Genomic DNA, 20,096 nt, shown 5'->3' with positions numbered 1-20,096 from the left:
GACAGATATTCGCCTGTGATCAAGTAATAACAGCGACGTATGCTCATTCCAACGAGAGTAGTCGCCAACAGTCAGGAAACAACGGGCCCTCACGGTAGGGGATGAAGCCTAGCCTTGTTCCACAGTTGGGGAGCGGCCTACCTTGCAGGGGCGACTTGACGTCCCTCTCGGCGTGTTGCTGCTGCTGTTGCTGTTGCTGTTGCTGCTGTTGTTGCTGTTGGCGCGATTTTCTCTCTAACTCGAGCTCCTGTGCCAAAGACTCTGAAACAAGAGCAAAGGCCCAGATTAAAATCTTCACCTCGTCTTAAACGTGCAACAAATTCGGCACAACGGCCGTCAGCAGGAAAGCAGCGTTACATTTTGTACAAAAGAATGTAGAAAGTACCATTCATTGACTTTTATATTCTTATCATTACCATTTCAATATCATCAAGTGTTATCATGTCTAGAGATTAAATGTTATTGAGACATGAAACCTGATTATTGAGGTCAGCTAGTGATATCGCCTGCATTAAGTTTTACCTCCACAAAAATTTTGAGGTATAGGCAGTGAGATCATTTGTGTGTTAAAAAATTACGTATCAGTTTCATCAAAGTCGTCAAGCTCTTCCACAAGCCAATATCGACACATGGAAACAGAACTTTTTTTCTCCATGTTTAGTTCGTAGGTAATACCAATAAAGGCACTTATCTTTATGTTCTGGATTTGAAAGCCCGAAAGTGTGATAACAGTGGATGAAGAATTATCATTCGTTATCATCATCTAGGAGTTTATTTTTAAGTAGTTAAATAATATAGGCATTCCTTAGCACTGATAAGGAATATCTAATTATCATCTCCATCAGCAACAGCAGCATCATCTTCAACCATTTTGGATTTATTGCCTCCTCTAGACTTATTCATTCATGTGACGGCAGTAAACCACTTTGGTATTGTAAGCGTCAACACATGCAAGATACTCAGCGTAAATACATATAAAGGTAGAAAGAAGCATAATGACGAAATTAGAAACACAGGTTATGAGAACGTATTTGGGATTAGGAAGGTCTACCAAGTCAAATGAAACGACACGCTGAGTGCCTGTGAAAACAGAGATTATGTGGACCCTTACAGTGGAACCATGTGTTTAACAGTAAACGAGATTGTTGGCAGAAAGAAATCAAAAGAAAAGAACGTATATACGTAATAGTACGAAGTAGCTATTAGATAGAAGGTGAGAGTTTCAATCGAGTGATGATATAAATTTCATAAAATATTCTAAATTTTAAAAAACAAATTATTCTTAAATATCTGCGATATTGTGTGAGAAGATACGATGAAAATTTAGTGCAAAAAAACAATACGAATAAAACAAAACAGTAACTTACGTTGCTTACATACTACATTTCATCAGTTAATACGCAAGAGTTGGCGGTAATTAGAAACAGAGAGTAAATTTGGTTCCAAGATGTCTTTTTGTGGATGTATTGCTTAAGAGATGAATGAAAGATACAGCTAGTTATTAATGGAGGTAATAGCATTCTGTAAAATAATGTGAGATAAGGTGTACAAAATGATGAAATTTATGAAGAAAAGGCACCTGTAGGTGATCTTGTTTCAAAGAGAAATAGTCAGAATTTGAAGTAAAGTAGAGAAGAAGAACTGGTGTAATCATTTACAGAGTGTTTGCGAAATAAGAAAATTGCTTATAACTGGAAGAAGAAATGGCCATCAGCGCCACTGTAAAACATTCGTCCCAAGTTCACTTTAGTCCCTTACGTTACACACAGTTCAGCTCCAGATGACAATGGTTAAATTTTAGATTTCAAGAAGAGAAAAAATGCGTTAACGAAATTAGGGCACTTAAGTGACATATACTGACTTAACAGACACAGATCAAAAACGTAGTCAGAAGATGGTGAGTACCAAACTTGTCGAAACATTGTGTCAAGACCACATCGTTGCAGCTACATCTACGTGATACTCTAAAATTCACTGTTAAGTGTTTTGCACAGAGTTCATAGTATCACTTTCACATTTCTCTGCCATTCCATTGTCGAATATGACTCGGGAAGAATAAACACATAAATATTTCCATTCTAGCTCTGATTTCTCTCACTTGACCACTATGGTCCCTTCTCCATATGTGTTTTGGCATTCGGAGAGAAAGGTGGTGGTTTTAATTTTGTGAAAAGATCTCCCCGCAACGGTTAATGGCTTTACTTTAATTAATGCCACCGGAGTTCGCTTATCGTAGCCTTGACACTGTATCCCCTAACACACGGCTGATAAACTCAGAAGGTCTGATCCGAGAAAGCTAGCGCTCTCACCGAACCGCAGAAGCTCTTGAGGAAGCGAACTGGGGTTCAGGAAAGCACCAGTATACTGCTGCGAGGTTCAACGTACCGTCGCCGGCGGGCAGCCCCCTAGAAGGCGCCCCCTCGGACGAGCGACGCCCCCGCGGCGTGGCGACGCCTCCGGGTCGGTGCCTGGCGCAGTCGGCAGCCGCAGTCAGGAGAAGGGAGTCGGTTTATATGCTAAACCGGTTGTCGCCGGCGCTGCGCGGTGCCTTTTGTTATTGTGTTAGTGCGGGGCGCGATAATTGCTTTACGCAGTCGCACCTTTGTTCGCGCCCAGGCGACGCCGCTTTGCGCCGTTTAGAGGCGCGGGACGGGCCGGCGAAGCGGCCGGGATTACGTCTGCTCGGAGAGAACGCAAAGTGGGTTTGCCGCGCGCCTAATATTCCTTCCTCGGTGACACCCGGCCCGGCCTCCGGCAGTAGACCTCCCTTCATCTCATTTCACACCGACAATAATCTGAATGTTAAAGGACTTATCCCGGGACCACCGCTAGGAAAGTGGAATTATTTTCCGCCCGCGCTTTGTGGCCCTTGTTCTTGCGCGGCCAGGGGTGTACAGAGGGGCGCTGCGGCCGCAGATGCTGCCAGCGGGAGGAGGCGCCAAGAACTTCTACAACAGTTGCCCAGAACGCTGATTGAACAGTAGGTGAATGGTAGTATTAAAATCTGCCACTGACTGAAACCTCTCCAAGGTAGGCGGAATATGAGTGGCACAGAACGTATTTAATGCACCTTGAGGTAGGCAACCCATCTTACACCAAACGCACCTAGAGTAGATGTTGCCTATATTAAGGCGCATGAAATATTTCCCAGGTAAGTTTCATTTTGCCCACCGTCGCAAAGGAGTTTTATTATTCTTCTGCTATCGTCACCAACAAGAAAAGAAAAGGGACGAAGACACTAATCGTCTAACAACATGGATCTACGTTCAACTGCAGTTTTCCGAAAACCACACTATAGTGTACGATGGTGAGTACTTAATGTACCAGTGGTTTTTTTCCGTGTCTATATGCAGTCGCAAACGTTCCCACTTACGAGACTTCTTTTTAAAGTCGTCTGTCTGTCCACTGGTCTGATGCTCTGTTCCATATTTCCCCATCTTCAGTTAATAATGTTCGTCATTATTTATCTACCATACCAACCGCCCTCTGTAACATGTGGTGTCAGATTCTGCTACTTATCCCTACTATTGCTGCTTCTGGCTGCCGTAACATATGATCCGCTGACCTCACCGTTATTCTACCAGGGGCATTTGACAGACTTCTCCTTCTTCTTCTTCTTCTTTTTTTTTGTTAGTACGTCTTCGTTTCATAGGTTTTGCGTGTGTGTGTGTGTGTGTGTGTGTGTGTGTGTGTGTGTGTGTGTGTGTGTGTGTGTTAGTGTGTGTGCTACATGGACTTAAAGGAGTTCTATAAATTGTTCTTCAGAACGAACGTATAATTATTGTCTAGTATGTAAATTATTCACATCTGCTGTGAGAGAATGCGACAAGCAGATACAGGTGCCAGGCGACTGTTTTGGATTGATTATGGCTACCCGAATATGAGCGTATGGTCAAATAAGTAATTGCTTCATAAATTAGATATGACTGTGACTGTGAATGAATCTTATATACAGTACAGCGACTGAGTGGAGCACTAGATGTCCTTAGGAAACAAAAATACTTATTAAGTACTGTCTGTTCTGTATGTACCTCACAGATCCCTCTAACATAGAGCTAAGGCTAGCATTCTGTAGCATTACTTGTAATACACTGAAAAGCGTTGAGGAGCCTGTATCCCGCCGTTTGAAAGATTGATTTTTGACACATTCAGTGTCTTTTATACCCAAAAATATTTTTGATATTTCTTCTGTCTATTTTGTGTGCATCAACGGGAAATTCTGTTAGTGTCGTGTAGTCAACTACGTACACACCATCGCGTTAGGTAAGCTGCACAGTTACTGGACCTTAAATGGCAGGATTGAAATCGCACCGTGTGTGCATCCTACAGCTCTCTCATGACATTGCTGCCAGCAGATCTTTACGTACGAAAACATCATTAACCAGTGGACAGGTCTGCAGTGGTAAACTCTGGTACAAACTACATTAAGAATAACAATAGTAACATGTAGAGTTGTGACTTCTGAAGTTTTCCTAGCATGATGTATGAAATCTCTACAGCCAGTTCTCTATCCCAGCTTACGATTCTGTCATTCAGGATAATATTTCGACGAATTTCTTCTGGAAGAGCATCACGGACTTGAAAAATTTTAAGATAAAAAATGGTTCAAATGGCTCTGAGCACTATGGGACTTAACATCTATGGTCACCAGTCCCCTAGAACTTAGAACTACTTAAACCTAACTAGCCTAAGGCCATCACACAACACCCAGTCATCACGAGGCAGAGAAAATCCCTGACCCCGCCGGGAATCGAACCCGGGAACCCGGGCGTGGGAAGCGAGAACGCTACCACACGACCAGGAGCTGCGGACTTTGAAGATAAACTTCGACCCACCAGGCTGTATTTCAGAACTGTTCTTGATTAAGCACTACTAGTTTCGAGCGTGGCACATTTTCAAGTGCACCTATTGGAAAAAGGTAAAGGATGACAGATGGGGCACTGTAGCGTGGGGATGGTGGCCTGCTTGAGTCTCGAGAGCTTAACAATTTATAGGTCGTAAATTCGTTGGGTACATGGAAGGAATTACAAGAACAAATATGATGGAGCAGGGGAACACATCTAATTACGGGAAGAAAGACGATTGGAGAAGCGGGCAGAGATCGAACTGGCAGAGCAAAATGGCGACTTTGGGTTACACAGAACGGACTACTCTTGTAATATCTGTGGCGGCCAGAGATCAAACTAACAGAGCGAGATGGCCACCGGCTCGAGCGTCGTCCAGTGGAGACTTCCAAAATTCGCAGTGATGGTCCTGAATGCCTGTAGATCTCCTTTCCTCTCTGGCGCTAGTCACATGGGATTTGGCTGTCTACTGCATTCCTACTCATGCCATCTCCGTTCCTAACTCGATCAGTACATCCGACCCTCAAAGTTACCAAAAACATTTCAGTCTAGTGCACTGTCTGCGTTGTGCACCATGCAGAACTGTCCTCCACAGTTTTCTAGCGAGCGTTTGTCTGGTCTCAAGATTTATATTTTTGGTCATTAGCAGCTGTTTCTTTTTATATGCAGCAGGTGTTAGCGCAGAAGCATGTAGCTTCAGTTGTAGATGAATTCTGCCTTGTGGAAGACACGTTTGCAGTTTTGCTTCCACCCAGACCTGCAACACTTACAAGCTCATTATGGAGCTTCAGACTAAAGAAGTAAGTAGCTGAGGCCGCCGACTTCTGCCAGCGTCGGCCACGTCGCGGGCCACAAACGTCGCAGTCGTTGGACACCCTCTGGGTGTTCCGTGCTGTGCTGTGCTTTGCACGCCGCGGCGCGGCTCTGGCCCCGGGCCCCTCGCTAAATCCTCACCGCTAACTACAAAGATATTATACTCGGCGTCTCGGCGCCCTCAGACGACTAAAATACATTTTCATCTCAATGCTCGTAATCCCGGAGCGAGCGGGCGCGCCGGCGAGTTTATTCAATTTCATGCTCCGCTTGTTGCATATTACAATTTAAACATTTTCTTCCTCTGCCGAGAGCGCCTTCCCTCTCGTGCCTTCCTTTCTTACTTCCTTTAACGTCAAAATGACTTCTTTCAGGAGGAGATAAAGGTATCTTCCTATCAAAATGGTAAACGCCTGGGGGTGAGCAATCTCTAACTCTCGCTCGCGCCCGTTTGCGCGCGTCGTCAGCACTTCTTCCCGTCGCAGTCCCATAGCGGGGAACCCCACAAAGCATGACTCTGCTGCAGAGACTTTCAAGTACATTCTTTATACTAATTCTTCATTCTTTTCCTTTTTGGCGCCAACCCTTCCTCATTCCATCCCTTTGATTGTAAGTAATGGTAATCATCGTCGCTAGAAACTTCCCTTCGAACTAACGAATATTTCTACGTCTGCTGGTGTTCATAGTATTCTTTCTATTGGCCTACCTTTACAAATAGTTCTATTCGCCGTCTTACACTTCGATTTTGTTTTTGCGTCCTATTTTCAAACTTACGACCAGTTCCTCCTCAACCCTTGTATGCAGGAGAGTGCGCGAGTGCGTGCGTTCGTATATATATATGTAGAAAACATCTTCAGCTCTTCAACACGAAAACACGTATATATATATATATATATATATATATATATATATATATATATATGTGTGTGTGTGTGTGTGTGTGTGTGTGTGTGTTTTCGTGCTGAAGAGCTGAAGATGCTTTCGTCCTCTTTTTCCCCAATGACAACTTTTTTTACATTACTTTTACATTCATTTTATTTCATTTTTTAAATGCTCATGCATCCAAATTGCTGGGAAGAATAATATACAAGAACACGTAGAAAAAAACTGAAGATCTGTTAGATGAGGATGAGTTTGGCTTTAGGAAAGGTAAAGGTACCAGAGAGGCAGTTCTGAAGTTGCGGTTGATACTGAAAGCAAGACTGAGGAAAAATAAAGACACGTTCGAAGGATTTGTCGACCTTGAAAAAGCGCTCGACAACGTCAAAGGGTGCAAGGTGCTCGAAATTCTGAGAAAAATGTGGTGAGATACAGGGAAAAGCTGGTAATATACTATACACACAAAAGCCAAGGGTAAACAATAAGAGTGGAAGATCAAGAATGAAGTGCTCGGAATAAAACAGGCGTAACACTGGGATGCAGTCTTTCGCCCCTACTATTCAATCTACACATCGAAGAAGCAATGAGGGAAATAAACGAAAGGTTCAAGAGTGGACTTAAAATTCAGGGTGAAAGGATATCCGTGATAAGACTCGCTGATGGCATTGCTATCCACAGTGAAAGCGAGGAAGAATTACATGATCTGCTGAATAGAATTAACAGTCTAATGAGCACAGAATATGCACTGAGGGCAAATCGAAGAAAGACCAAAGTAATGAGAAGTATCAGGAGCGAGGACACCGAGAAAATTAACTTGAGGATTGGTGATAATGAAGTACATGAAGTACAGGAATTCTGCTACCTAGGTAGCAAAATAGTGCGTAGCGTAAGAAGCAAGGAGGTCATAAAAAGCACACTAGGACTGCGAAAAAGGGCATTCCTGACCAAGAGAAGCCGACTAGTATCAAATATAGGCGTTAATTTGAGGAAAAAATTTCTGATTATGTACGTTTGGAACACAGCACTGTATGGTAGTGAGACGTGGACTGATGGAAACCGGAACAGGTAAGAATGGAGGCATCTGAGGTGTGGTGCTACAGAAGAATGTTGAATATTAGGTGGAGTGATAAGGTAAGGAATGAGGAAGTTCTCCACAGAACCGGCGAGGAAAGGAACAAATGGGAAAGGGACAGGATGATATCAAATCCGTTAAGAGATCAGGAATAACGTCCATGATACCAGAGAATGCTGTAGAGAGTAAAAACAGTAGAAGGAGACATAGATTGTAATCACCATCATGACAACACTCCACCTTTCATGGTTGAAAGTTGGTGATGCATCAGACACTCCTGTTAACAGTCTATCTCTATTTTTGCCAGTCTTTTACATCACGAAGTATGTGGCCCCACGTTTGGTGTGTCTTCTCTTTTATCTGGTCTATCTATTGTCTCGGTGATCTTCCCTGCAATCTTTTTCCTTCGACTTTGGCTTGGATGATTATCTTTTCCAAGGTCTCCTCCTGTCGTTGAATTATAAGACCAAAGAACTGCAGGACTCGCGACGAACAAATACTGGACAACATCTTCTCCAACCTGAGTTCCTGAAGAACTGATTCGTTGATCCGTTTGTTCGTCCATGATATTCTCAGCAACCTCCTATACGTCGACATCTCAAATTCATCAATTCCTTTGCGGTCCCCTTCAATTAGTGTCCGGGTTTCAGCGCTGTAATGGAAAACTGGAAAGACCAAATATTTCAGTTTAGTCTGTCTGGTTAGGGGTCGGTCTTTCCGAAGCATTTTGAGCTTCGATGCAGCTTCCCTACTCGGAACGATCCTACGTCGTATTTCTTGTGCAGAACCACCGTCTTTCTGAACCAATGAGCCCAGATAGACAAAGTGATCCATTTCTTCATATCCTGATAGTACATCAGAAGCTGGTAGTGACTCACCTCTGTCAGAAATCATAATCTTAGTCTTTTTCTTATTAACTGACAATCAAAGTTTCTCGCTTGCTCTTAACCCTATCCGGTAGGTCCTACATTTCCACTTGTGATTCTGCGCACAGTGTGGTGTCATCAGCAAATCTGATTCTTCGTCCTCCAATTCGGAACACACCATTCCAGCCCTGAAGACTTTTCCTCACAACATATTCTCTATAGATCTTAAATAGAACTCCTGTCTAACTCCTTTACACGGTTAAAAAGGCACTTGAAATAGTTTTATCTAGTCTGATTATTGCCTTTCTATCAGACTACAGGTTTCTGATAAGCGTAATAAGATGATCAGCAACACCCATTTATAATAGTACACTCCACAGCTCTTTCCAACAAACACAGTCGAAAGCCTTGCTATAATCTCAGAAATAAAAAACTAATGGGGTACCAAATTGCCTATATTTTTCAGTTAGCCGTCTGACACTGAGAATCTGCTACCGTGCACAAACCCGTCTTGCTCTGGTGGCATTTCTTTATCTAAGTAGGTTCTCAGGCGTTCTTGGACGACATTTACACTAACGACCATTAAAACTGCTACACCAAGAAGAAATGCAGATGACAAACGGGTAGTCATTGGACAAATATATTATACTATAACTGACATGTGATTACATTTTCACCCAATTTGCGTGCATAGTTCCTGTCAAAACAGTACGCAGAACAACCACCTCTGGCCGTAATAACGGACATGATACGCCTGGGCATTGAGTCAAACAGAGCTTGGATGGCGTGTACAGGTACAGCTGCCCATGCAGCTTCACCACGATTCCACAGTTCATCAAGAGTAGTGACTGGCGTATTGTGACGAGCCAGTTGCTCGGCCACCATTGACCAGACATTTTCAATTGGTGAGAGATCTGGGGAATGTGCTGGCCAGGGCAGCAGTCGAACATTTTCTGTATCCAGAAAGGCCCGTGTAGGACCTGCAACATGCGGTCGTGCATTATCCTGCTGAAATGAAGGGTCTCGCAGGGATCGAATGAAGGGTAGAGCAACGGGTCGTAATTCATCTGAAATGTAACGTCCACTGTTCAAAGAGCCGTCAATGCGAACAAGAGGTGACCGAGACGCGTATCCAATGGCACCTCATACCATCACGCCGGGTGATACGCCAATATGGCGATGACGAATACACGATTCCAATGTGCGTTCACGGCGATGTCGCCAGACACGGATGCGACCATCATGATGCTGTAAACAGAACATGGATTCATCCGAACAAATGACGTTTTGCCATTCGTGCACCCAGGTTCGTCGTTGAGTACACCATCGCAGGCACTCCTGTCTGTGATGCAGCGTCAAGGGTAAGCGCAGCCATGGTCTCCGAGCTAATAGTCCGTGCTGCTGCAAACGTCGTCAAACTGTTCGTGCAGATGGTTGTTGTCTTGCAAACGTCCCTATCTGTTTACTTCCCATCTGTTGAATCAGGTATCTAGACGTGGCTGCACGATCCGTTACAGCCATGCGGGTAATATGCCTGTCATCTCGACTGCTAGTGATACGAGGCCGTTGGGATCCAGCACGGCGTTCCATATTACCCTCCTGAACCCACCGACTCCATATTCTGCTAACAGTTATTGGATTTCGACCAACGAGAGCAGCAATATCGCGATACGATAAACCGCAATCGCGATAGTCTCCAATCCGACCTTTATCAAAGTCGGAAACGTGATGGTACGCATTTTTCCTCCTTACAGGAGGCATCACAACAACGTTTCACCAAACAAAGCCAGTCAACTGTCGTTTGTGCATGAGACATCAATTGGAAACTTTCCTCATGTCAGCACGTTCTAGGTGTCGCCACCGGCGCCAACCTTGTGTGAATGCTCTAAAAAGCTAATCATTCGCATACCACAACATCTTCTTCCTGTCGGTTAAATTTCGCGTCTGTAGCACGTCATCTTCGTGGTGTAGCAATTTTAATGGCCAGTAGTGTACAACACATCCAACAAATAAATGAGGACGTATAACTGTTACTCAGATGATAAGGTTGCCACAGGAGAGGAACGCGTGGCGGGCCGCATCGAACTAATCAGAAGAGTGATGGCCAAAAATAAAAAAAACGTCAGCACTGTCGCGTAAGTACCTCCTTCGGTCATGGGCACATTGCTGTAAATGGAACTTTTCCAGACGCTCTTCTGATACGAATCCGTTTCCTCGACCACTATCTTTGACACTGTGACGAGTGCAGGCTCCGATCCACGCCAGTCCCCTAGCTCCCCGTTCGTCCTACGACACCGGCGACCAGAAGCAGCTTCTGTTGTCGCGGCAACGGCCGCGGGGCCAAAGTGTGCTCCGTGGCCTATTTCGGCGCCCCAGCGCCGCGACGCCGCCACGGTTATGGGTGCAAGCTAACCCAATAAGCCGTAATCACTCGCCGCCTGCGCTACGTTATCATCACCGTCGGCGATTACCGCGACGGCGGCGATAATCACACTTATCATTAGCTCGCGGAGCAGCCTCCCGCCTCCCAGCTCCTGGCTCAATTAAAATGCGCCGGGACGCAGCCACCGCGCCGCCAACACCACCCTCTGCGGCGCCAGTAATGCTTTCAAAATCCTAACACTACACTGACGACAGCGACATGCACATGTACATCACCGTAGTATCGCGTACACGAGGTGCAAAAGGGCAGTGCATTGGCGGAGCTGTCACTCGTACTCAGGTGATTAACCCTTTATTTGGCAAATGGTGAAAATAAAAACAAAACAAAAATTCAGAGCTTATATTTATTTATTATGCTTAAAGAAATACAATTCAGTCAGTTTTAGAAATTTTTGACAAAAGTTATGAAAATTATGAAATGTCGCTTACAAGCAACATTGCCAGCAGTAGACCACATTTATACATATTATAGAAAAAAAGTGTTTGCCAATAACCTCAAGCAAAAAGTTTCCTGTAAGTGAATAATTTAATTTATAAACACATTTATGCATTCCTGCTGTGTAATAGAACTGTTTCATTTTCGCTTCTAGTTCTTCTTGCAATGGAATTTTTGGAAACAGTTCCTCTTTGGAACGAAGCACAATACTAGAGTGCATTTTGAACACATGACTGTAAAAAATCCAGATGGACAATAACGACAACGACCTTTGGGACCGTATACAGGCCAATGCCCCATATTATCAAATCGGACATCTTGTGTAACAGTCGGAGCTGTTGGCTTCCCCCTCTTCTTTTGTGGTGGTGTTATGTCTATTGAGGGCCTTCCTACTTTCCTTTTCCCTGAAAACGTCAAACCATTAGCAATATCTGCCCTGAATGACTTCAGTGAGGTCTTCTTGTCCAGAGATTCTCTTCGAAATACCAGCCAGGCATTTGCAGCACTCAGATCTAGCATAATCCAAACAATCTCATGTACCAACACCTAGTTTTCATTGGTAGTCTGTAGATCTCTATCAGCGTACCAGCAAGATCAACTCCTCCCATATGCTTGTTGTACTGACGTACAATACTGGGGCAGAGCACATCAATTCTTTTTTGATTGCTGTCCCATCATTTTACTGCTGAGAGTGGTTGGATACCACAAAATGATCTTGCAAGTGTCACGATTTTATTGTTTCGAATATCCGCCGTAAGCATATGTAATATACTAATGGTTATGTCCCAACTATGGGCAATGTTGCTCACAGGCAACATAAAAGTTTTGTGCTGTTTATGTAATTCAAAACAATACTAGATTGAAATATTTCTGCTGTAAACTCACCTCTGGGTATTTCTTGAAGAAAATCTGCTAAGATTATTGCCAATTTATTGAAATCCACTCAGAACCAAAATAAGACACCCTTGTTGCTCACACGAGGAGATCTCTGTAACACCACTGCACAAATTGCCATCTCGTGTGGAAAACCTTGAACTATTACAACAACTGGCATTCGCAGTGTGTAAAGGAACGTTACCTGGAGGCAACAATGCTAATAAAAGGCACCGGGGAGTGTTTGTTGCCCCATAAGGCCAACGTAAATTTGATGTTGCTTGAGAGCAACACTGCCAAATAAAGGGTTAATGTGAAAAAGTTTCTGACATTATTATGGCCACACATGGGGATTAACCCTAGGATGCCCAAGCCTTTATTTCTAACTTGGATGTATAAGGGGGGGGGGGGGGGGGGGGGGGTTCGGCGAACCCACAGGTATTAAATAAGTTTGCTGACGAAAAATTACAACTTTCAAAATGGTTTACGTATTTTAACGAAGGCATCGGTTTATAAATGTTGTTAATTGTTATGAATATTGGATTGAGTGAATAAAAATTGACGTATTACAAGACAAAATACAGATGTGTTCGTATACAGTAGACTACTCTGAGTCCTCAACTTTAAGGCAAGAGACACACTTCACAATTTTTTCTGAATGTGTGTTACACACATGTTTATGACACTGTCCACAACACTGTTTTGGTTTACTTAGATTGTTGTACTTCTGCTTCTTTGTTTTAGCTTTTCTTAACATGGCACCAACCTTTCCCTGCAGGAGGCTGAGGTGCTTCTGTTGTCACTTCTTTGATTTTCTTTTGTAGAATAGTCTCCATTGATTGAACAATTTGGTTAGATAACCCTCTTGCACTGGCACTTCTACCTGCAATTTCACTAGTTCCATCCAAGCTTGCAGAAGACAAGGTTTCCGTTTGTTGTGTTTCTTTTCATTCCATGTTGGATGTTGCTGGATGAATATGGTGGTTGCATTGATAGCACAAATGTCGATGAGAGAGTAAAATACAGATAGAGGGCATTTCTGTGTTTCCCTCTTGCAGGTGTACATATGCGCCATTTGATCAATGGTATCAATTCCACCTTTAGTGGAATTATAACATGCATTTATCTCGGTTTTATTCTTCTCTCCTCCAACCGTGCCATTATCTTCGTGGATTGTTGACAACATCAGTAAGTTTTTACTTGGTTTCGTTTTTGCTGTGTAGGACACCAAAGTTACTGGAGGCCTACCTGTTGGGAACTGCACTAACTCACTGCAAGTTTACAAGATAAATAACAGCTGACTGACATCAACAATCACTTCCTCTGAAAATAAACCGATTGTTGTGAATATCAAGGATACCAACCAACAAGAAACAAACTTGCATTGTTGTAGAGATGAGAAATACGAAATCCTACTAAGGGAAATTTTCTATAGCATGGAAGCCTAAGGAGGGGGGGGGGGGGGGGGGGTTGTAGGACCCATAATAAGTTTATTTATTTTTTCTTTCAAAGCAGGAATTTTCTATAAAATATATTGACACTAACGTTTCATAAAAATAGCCAACAAACAATAACTCAAAGGGAATATGTAGTATGAAAGTTACTTGGGCAAAAAAAAGCAGGGGACATAAAAAATTGTGGGTTCAACGAACCACGCCCCCCCCCCCCCCTTAGGCGTCCTAGGGTAGTTGTAGCTGGACGCACGGACCATTCCATTTCGGATATCGTTCAATATTCCTATGTCCACAGTGTCAAGAGTGCGGTGAGAATACCAAATATCAGGGTCTGCCTCTCACAATGGGCAACGCAGTAGCTGACGGCCTTCACATAACGACCGAGAGTAGCGGTGCTTGATTAGAGCTGTCAGTGCTAACAGACAAGCAACACTGAGTGGAAAAACCGCAGAAATCAAAGTGGAACTTGCGACGAACGTATCCGTTTGGAAAGTGAGGCGAAATCTGAAGTTAGTGGGTTATGGCAGCAGACGGCCGGCACTAGGCCTTTTGACACTGGAGGACTGGAAAACTGTGCTCTGGTCAAGTGAGTCGCGATTTCAATCGGTGAGAGCTGATGGTAGGGTTCGAGTGTAGCGCAGACCCTACGAAGCTAAGGACGCAAGTAGTGAACAAGACACTGTGCAAGCCGGTGGTGGCCGCATAAGGGTGTGAGCTGTATTTACATGGAATTTACTGGGTCCTCTGGTTTCAACTGAACCGATCGTTGACTGGAAACGGTTATATTCGGCTACTTGGAGACCATCTGCAGAAATTCGTGTACTTCATTTTCCCAAACGACGATGGAATTTTTATGAATGACAATGCGCCGTGCCACAATTGTTCGCAACTGGTTTCGAGAACGTTCTGGGAAATCCGTGCGAATGACTTGACAATCCAGATCGCCTGACGTGAGTCTCATCCAACATTTGGGGGCAAAATAGAGAGGTCAGTTCGTACAGCGGCAAAACGTTCACAATTATGGACGGCTGCAGAGGCAGCATGGCTCAATGTTTCTGCAGCAGACTTCCAGCGGATTGTTGAGTCCATGCCACGTTGAGTTTCTGGACTACGCTTACGCAAAAGTTGGTCTGATGTGATACTGTGTGGTAACCCACTTCTTTTGTCGCCTCGGTGTAGTCTCCTTTCCCCGGAAACATTAGTAAAAATGTTGTAGTACACATCTCGACAAAGCTGAGAGAAGTAACAATTTTATGTCGCCTTCGCTTCGTTGTAAGTTCTGTTTTGCTACCGATGCAGTCATACCTCAATTACAATCCAACAACACACCATTTTTTTTCTTTGTTACTTTATTCTCCTCGTCCTATATGGGTGTGAGGGTGGGCTGTCAGCGGTACAACATTCTGCTCTTCAGCCATCTATATCTACATGACAACTCCGCGATCGGCAGAGGATTCACAGAACCATGTTCACACTATTTCTCGACGGTTCCACTTTCGGAGAGCACACGGGAAAACAGAGTATCTGACTCTTTTCGTGTATGCTAAAATTCATCTTATTTTATTAAGATGTTCATCGCACCCTATGTAGGAGGGAGTAAGCAACATATTTTCGCTTTCTGAGTGAAAGTTGGTGCTTGCAAAGTAATATGATTTAAAAGTATAAACAAGAATGACACAAAAATGATTAAAAATCTGAAAAGCTTAGTGATATTTTTCAAATTTATGAATGTCGTTGGCGTTTAAGTAAGATATTAAAACTGTCGAATTTCTTTGGTTTTTGAATTAAAATCGAAGGACTAAATTAAAATTAAAATATATATATATTTAGAACATATTGTAGGAATGGTGATCTTCTAAAAACGGCACTGCTCTTTCATAAAGAATCTGAAAAAGCACTCACTGAGAAAAAAGATTTCAGGATGGAAGGATGTGTTTTATATAGCTGAAGGGTGTGGATAAAAGATATCGGTGCCTGTTAAATATAACTATCGAACTGAAGGTGGGTGTGGGGATGGATAGTGGCAAGACAGAAAGTAGGTTGGAGGCTACTGGGCGGAAAAGGCCGTAGTGTCAAGAAAGAAACAACAGTGAGAAATGAATAGGGAAGCGGAAAAGAGAAGCCCTTATGTGTGGTGAGATAGGTGCGGAAGAATTATAGCTGTCAGGGTGGATTTCATTGTCTAGGAGAGGTAGTCAGTTGAAGTTTCGTTGGGATACGCTATGGTGTCTATGAAGTTATAGAGGCGGAGAGATGTATTGGTAAGAGCAAGTCAGCATACCAGAATCAGTGATCGGTGATCAGAGGGGAAACAGTGGAGTTATTCGAATCTAGTTTGAGGGTAGTTTAGAATGTACGGAGGTGTTCAGTGTGGATGAAAAGGGGTGGAAATTTGATGAGATCGTAGAGGATCAGCGTTGGAGGAACGTAAGCGGATGCGGTAAGCGAGGCGGGAGATTTGGAGGGACTGGTAAAACTTGAGTGGAACGGATATTCATGCAACATCTGCCTAGGAGAGGACGGGTCGGATAAAGTTTTGCGTGGATGGAGGATAGTGGAGTGGTAAAATTCTGAACATACTATAGGTCGCGATTCTCTATGACAGTTCTGTGTGTCTACGTGTTCATGTCACTAGGCAGTTGCGTATCAAATGGGGACTCGTATCGTGCTGTGGAGGAACAAAGAGTTACTTGTAGCTCAGTAATGAATGGAAAAAGAGGTAAATTGTTGCCCGTACGTGTAGAGATTTCTGACATTAGTAAAGTACGCAGAACCCAAACACGTACGTGATTGTAGTTCCGTCGTCAAAACCATGAAAACGCTAAGTAATTTAAAGAAAAAGAAGAAAGGAAATAGACAGGCGCCCACACAAATCATACAGTGAAGTCCAAGTACAAACGCAAGACACACCAAAAGACCAGACGAGGGAACTGAGCAAATAGGTCACATTCTTGACACCAGAACAGAAGAACTAACGCCACGGATCTGTACTCGTGGTCTAGGGGTAGCGTCTTTGATGCATAAACAAAACGACTTCGATCTCGGGTTCGATCCCCGCCACTGCCTAAATTTTGATAAATAATCAGCATTGGCGGCCGAAGACTTCCCGCATAAGAAGTCAGCCTCATTCTGCCAACGGCCTTGTCAAAGAGGGCGGAGGAGCGGATAGAGGTTCAGGGCACTCTCTTGTCCTAGGGGTGGGAAATTGCCCCTAAAGGCGGAAGAATCAGCAATGATCAACTACATGAGAATGCAGAGGGCAATGGACACCACTGCATTAAAGACACGTACCGTGTATCCACAGGACATGTGGCCTGTAATTGAAGAAGTGTCATGATGATCTCTCCATAGGCAAAAGATTCCGGAATAGTCCCCCATTCGGATCTCCGGGAGGGGACTGCCAAGGGGGAGGTTACCATGAGAAAAAGATTGAATAATCTACGAAAGGATAACGTTCTACGAGTCGGGGCGCGGAATGTCAGAAGCTTGAACGTGGTAGGGAAACTAGAAAATCTGAAAAGGAAAATGCAAAGGCTCAATCTAGATATAGTAGGGATCAGTGAAGTGAAGTGGAAGGAAGACAAGGATTTCTTGTCAGATGCGTATAGGGGAATATCAACAGCAACAGAAAATGGTATAACAGGTGTAGGATTCGTTATGAATAGGTAGGTAGGGCAGAGGATGTGTTACTGTGAACAGTTCAGTGACCGGGTTGTTCTAATCAGAATCGACAGCAGACCAACACCGACAACGATAGTTCAGGTATACATGCCGACGTCGCAAGCTGAAGATGAACAGATAGAGAAAGTGTATGAGGATATTGAAAGGGTAATGCAGTACGTAAAGGGTGACGAAAATCTAATAGTCATGGGCGACTGGAATGTAGTTGTAGGGGAAGGAGTAGAAGAAAAGTTACAAGAGAATATGGGCTTGGGACAAGGAATGAAAGAGGAGAAAGACTAATTGAGTTCTGTAAAAAGTTTCAGCTAGTAATAGCGAATACCCTGTTCAAGAAACACAACAGGAGGAGGTATACTTGGAAAAGGCCAGGAGATACAAGAAGATTTCAATTAGATTACATCATGGTCAGACAGAGATTCCGAAATCAGATACTGGATTGTAAGGCGTACCCAGGAGCAGATATAGACTCAGATCACAATATACTAGTGATGAAGAGTAGGCTGAAGTTCAAGACATTAGTCAGGAAGAATCAATACGCAAAGAAGTGGGATACGGAAGTACTAAGGAATGACGAGATACGTTTGAAGTTCTCTAACGTTATTGATACAGCAATAAGGAATTGCGCAGTAGGCAGTACAGGTGAAGAGGAATGGACATCTCTAAAAAGGGCCATCACAGAAGTTGGGAAGGAAAACATAGGTACAAAGAAGGTAGCTACGAAGAAACCATGGGTAACAGAAGAAATACTTCAGTTGATTGATGAAAGGAGGAAGTACAAACATGTTCCGGGAGAATCAGGAATACAGAAATACAAGTCGCTGAGGAATGAAATAAATAGGAAGTGCAGGGAAGCTAAGACGAAATGGCTGCAGGAAAAATGTGAAGACATCGAAAAAGATATGATTGTCGGAAGGACAGACTCAGCATACAGGAAAGTCAAAACAACCTTTGGTGACATTAAAAGCAACGGTGGTAATATTAAGAGTGCAACGGGAATTCCACTGTTAAATGCAGAGGAGAGAGCAGATAGGTAGAAAGAATACATTGAAAGCCTCTATGAGGGTGAAGATTTGTCTGATGTGATAGAAGAAGAAACAGGAGTCGATTTAGAAGAGATAGGGGATCCAGTATTAGAATCGGAATTTAAAAGAGCCTTGGAGGACTTACGGTCAAATAAGGCAGAAGGGATAGATAACATTCCATCAGAATTTCTAAAATCATTGGGGGAAGTGGCAACAAAACGACTATTCACGTTGGTGTGTAGAATATATGAGTCTGGCGACATACCATCTGACTTTCGGCAAAGCATCATCCACACAATTCCGAAGACGGCAAGAGCTGACAAGTGCGAGAATTATCGCACAATCAGCTTAACAGCTCATGCATCGAAGCTGCTTACAAGAATAATATACAGAAGAATGGAAAAGAAAATTGAGAATGCGCTAGGTGACGATCAGTTTGGCTTTAGGAAGAGTAAAGGGACGAGAGAGGCAATTCTGACGTTACGGCTAATAATGGAAGCAAGGCTAAAGAAAAATCAAGACACTTTCATAGGATTTGTCGACCTGGAAAAAGCGTTCGACAATATAAAATGGTGCAAGCTGTTCGAGATTCTGAAAAAAGTAGAGGTAAGCTATAGGGAGAGACGGGTCATATACAATATGTACAACAACCAAGAGGGAATAATAAGAGTGGGCGATCAAGAACGAAGTGCTGGTATTATTACTCTTCAATCTGTACATCGAGGAAGCAATGATGGAAATAAAAGAAAGGTTCAGGAGTGGAATTAAAATACAAGGTGAAAGGATATCAATGATACGATTCACTGATGACATTGCTATCCTGAGTGAAAGTGAAGAAGAATTAAATGATCTGCTGAACGGAATGAACAGTCTAATGAGTACACAGTATGGTTTGAGAGAAAATCGGAGAAAGACGAAGGCAATGAGAAGTAGTAGAAATGAGAACAGCGAGAAACTTTAACATCAGGATTGATGGTGACGAAGTCAATGAAGTTAAGGAATTCTGCTACCTAGGCAGTAAAATAACCAATGACGGACGGAGCAAGGAGGACATCAAAAGCAGACTCGCTATGGCAAAAAAGGCATTTCTGGCCAAGAGAAGTCTACTAATATCAAATACCGGCCTTAATTTGAGGAAGAAATTTCTGAGGATGTACGTCTGGAGTACAGCATTGTATGGTAGTTAAACTTGGACTGTGGGAAAACCGTAACAGAAGAGAATCGAAGCATTTGAGATGTGGTGCTATAGACGAATGTTGAAAATTAGGTGGACTGATAAGGTGAGAAATGAGGAGGTTCTACGCAGAATCGGAGAGGAAAGAAATATGTGGGAAACACTGATAAGGAGAAGGAACAGGATGATAGGACATCTGCTAAGACATGAGGGAATGACTTCCATGGTACTAGAGGGAGCTGTAGAGGGCAAAAACTGTAGAGGAAGACAGAGATTGGAATACGTCAAGCAAGTAATTGAGGACGTAGGTTGCAAGTGCTTCTGTGAGATGAAGAGGTTAGCACAGGAAAGGAATACGTGGCGGGCCGCATCAAACAAGTCAGTAGACTGACGACCAAAAGAAAAAACGCCACGGCATCAGAACGAATGGGAAAGTTACGGAAGCACTGCAGAGAACACACCTTGGGGTGTCGCATTACAGATAGGACGGCGCAGGCGAGTGGTACAGATGCGGAGAGAGGGAAGACCACCCACACACGA

General features: G+C 43.4%; 1 protein-coding gene across 1 annotated transcript in view; it reads right to left on the bottom strand.

Moving 5' to 3' along the window:
• LOC126416868 (uncharacterized) overlaps positions 1-20,096 on the bottom strand; it is a 79,400-nt gene that overhangs the window by 9,024 nt on the left and 50,280 nt on the right. The window contains exon 3 of the mRNA XM_050084752.1: positions 142-261. Within this exon, the coding sequence (XP_049940709.1) occupies positions 142-261 (120 nt within the window). The remainder of the gene's footprint in view (positions 1-141; positions 262-20,096) is intronic.

Source organism: Schistocerca serialis, chromosome 8 (assembly GCF_023864345.2).
Source record: "Schistocerca serialis cubense isolate TAMUIC-IGC-003099 chromosome 8, iqSchSeri2.2, whole genome shotgun sequence".
In the NCBI taxonomy this organism is placed as follows: domain Eukaryota; kingdom Metazoa; phylum Arthropoda; class Insecta; order Orthoptera; family Acrididae; genus Schistocerca; species Schistocerca serialis.
The sequence above is the reverse complement of the archived record's forward strand: the minus strand, read 5'-3'. Positions and strand labels throughout refer to the sequence as shown.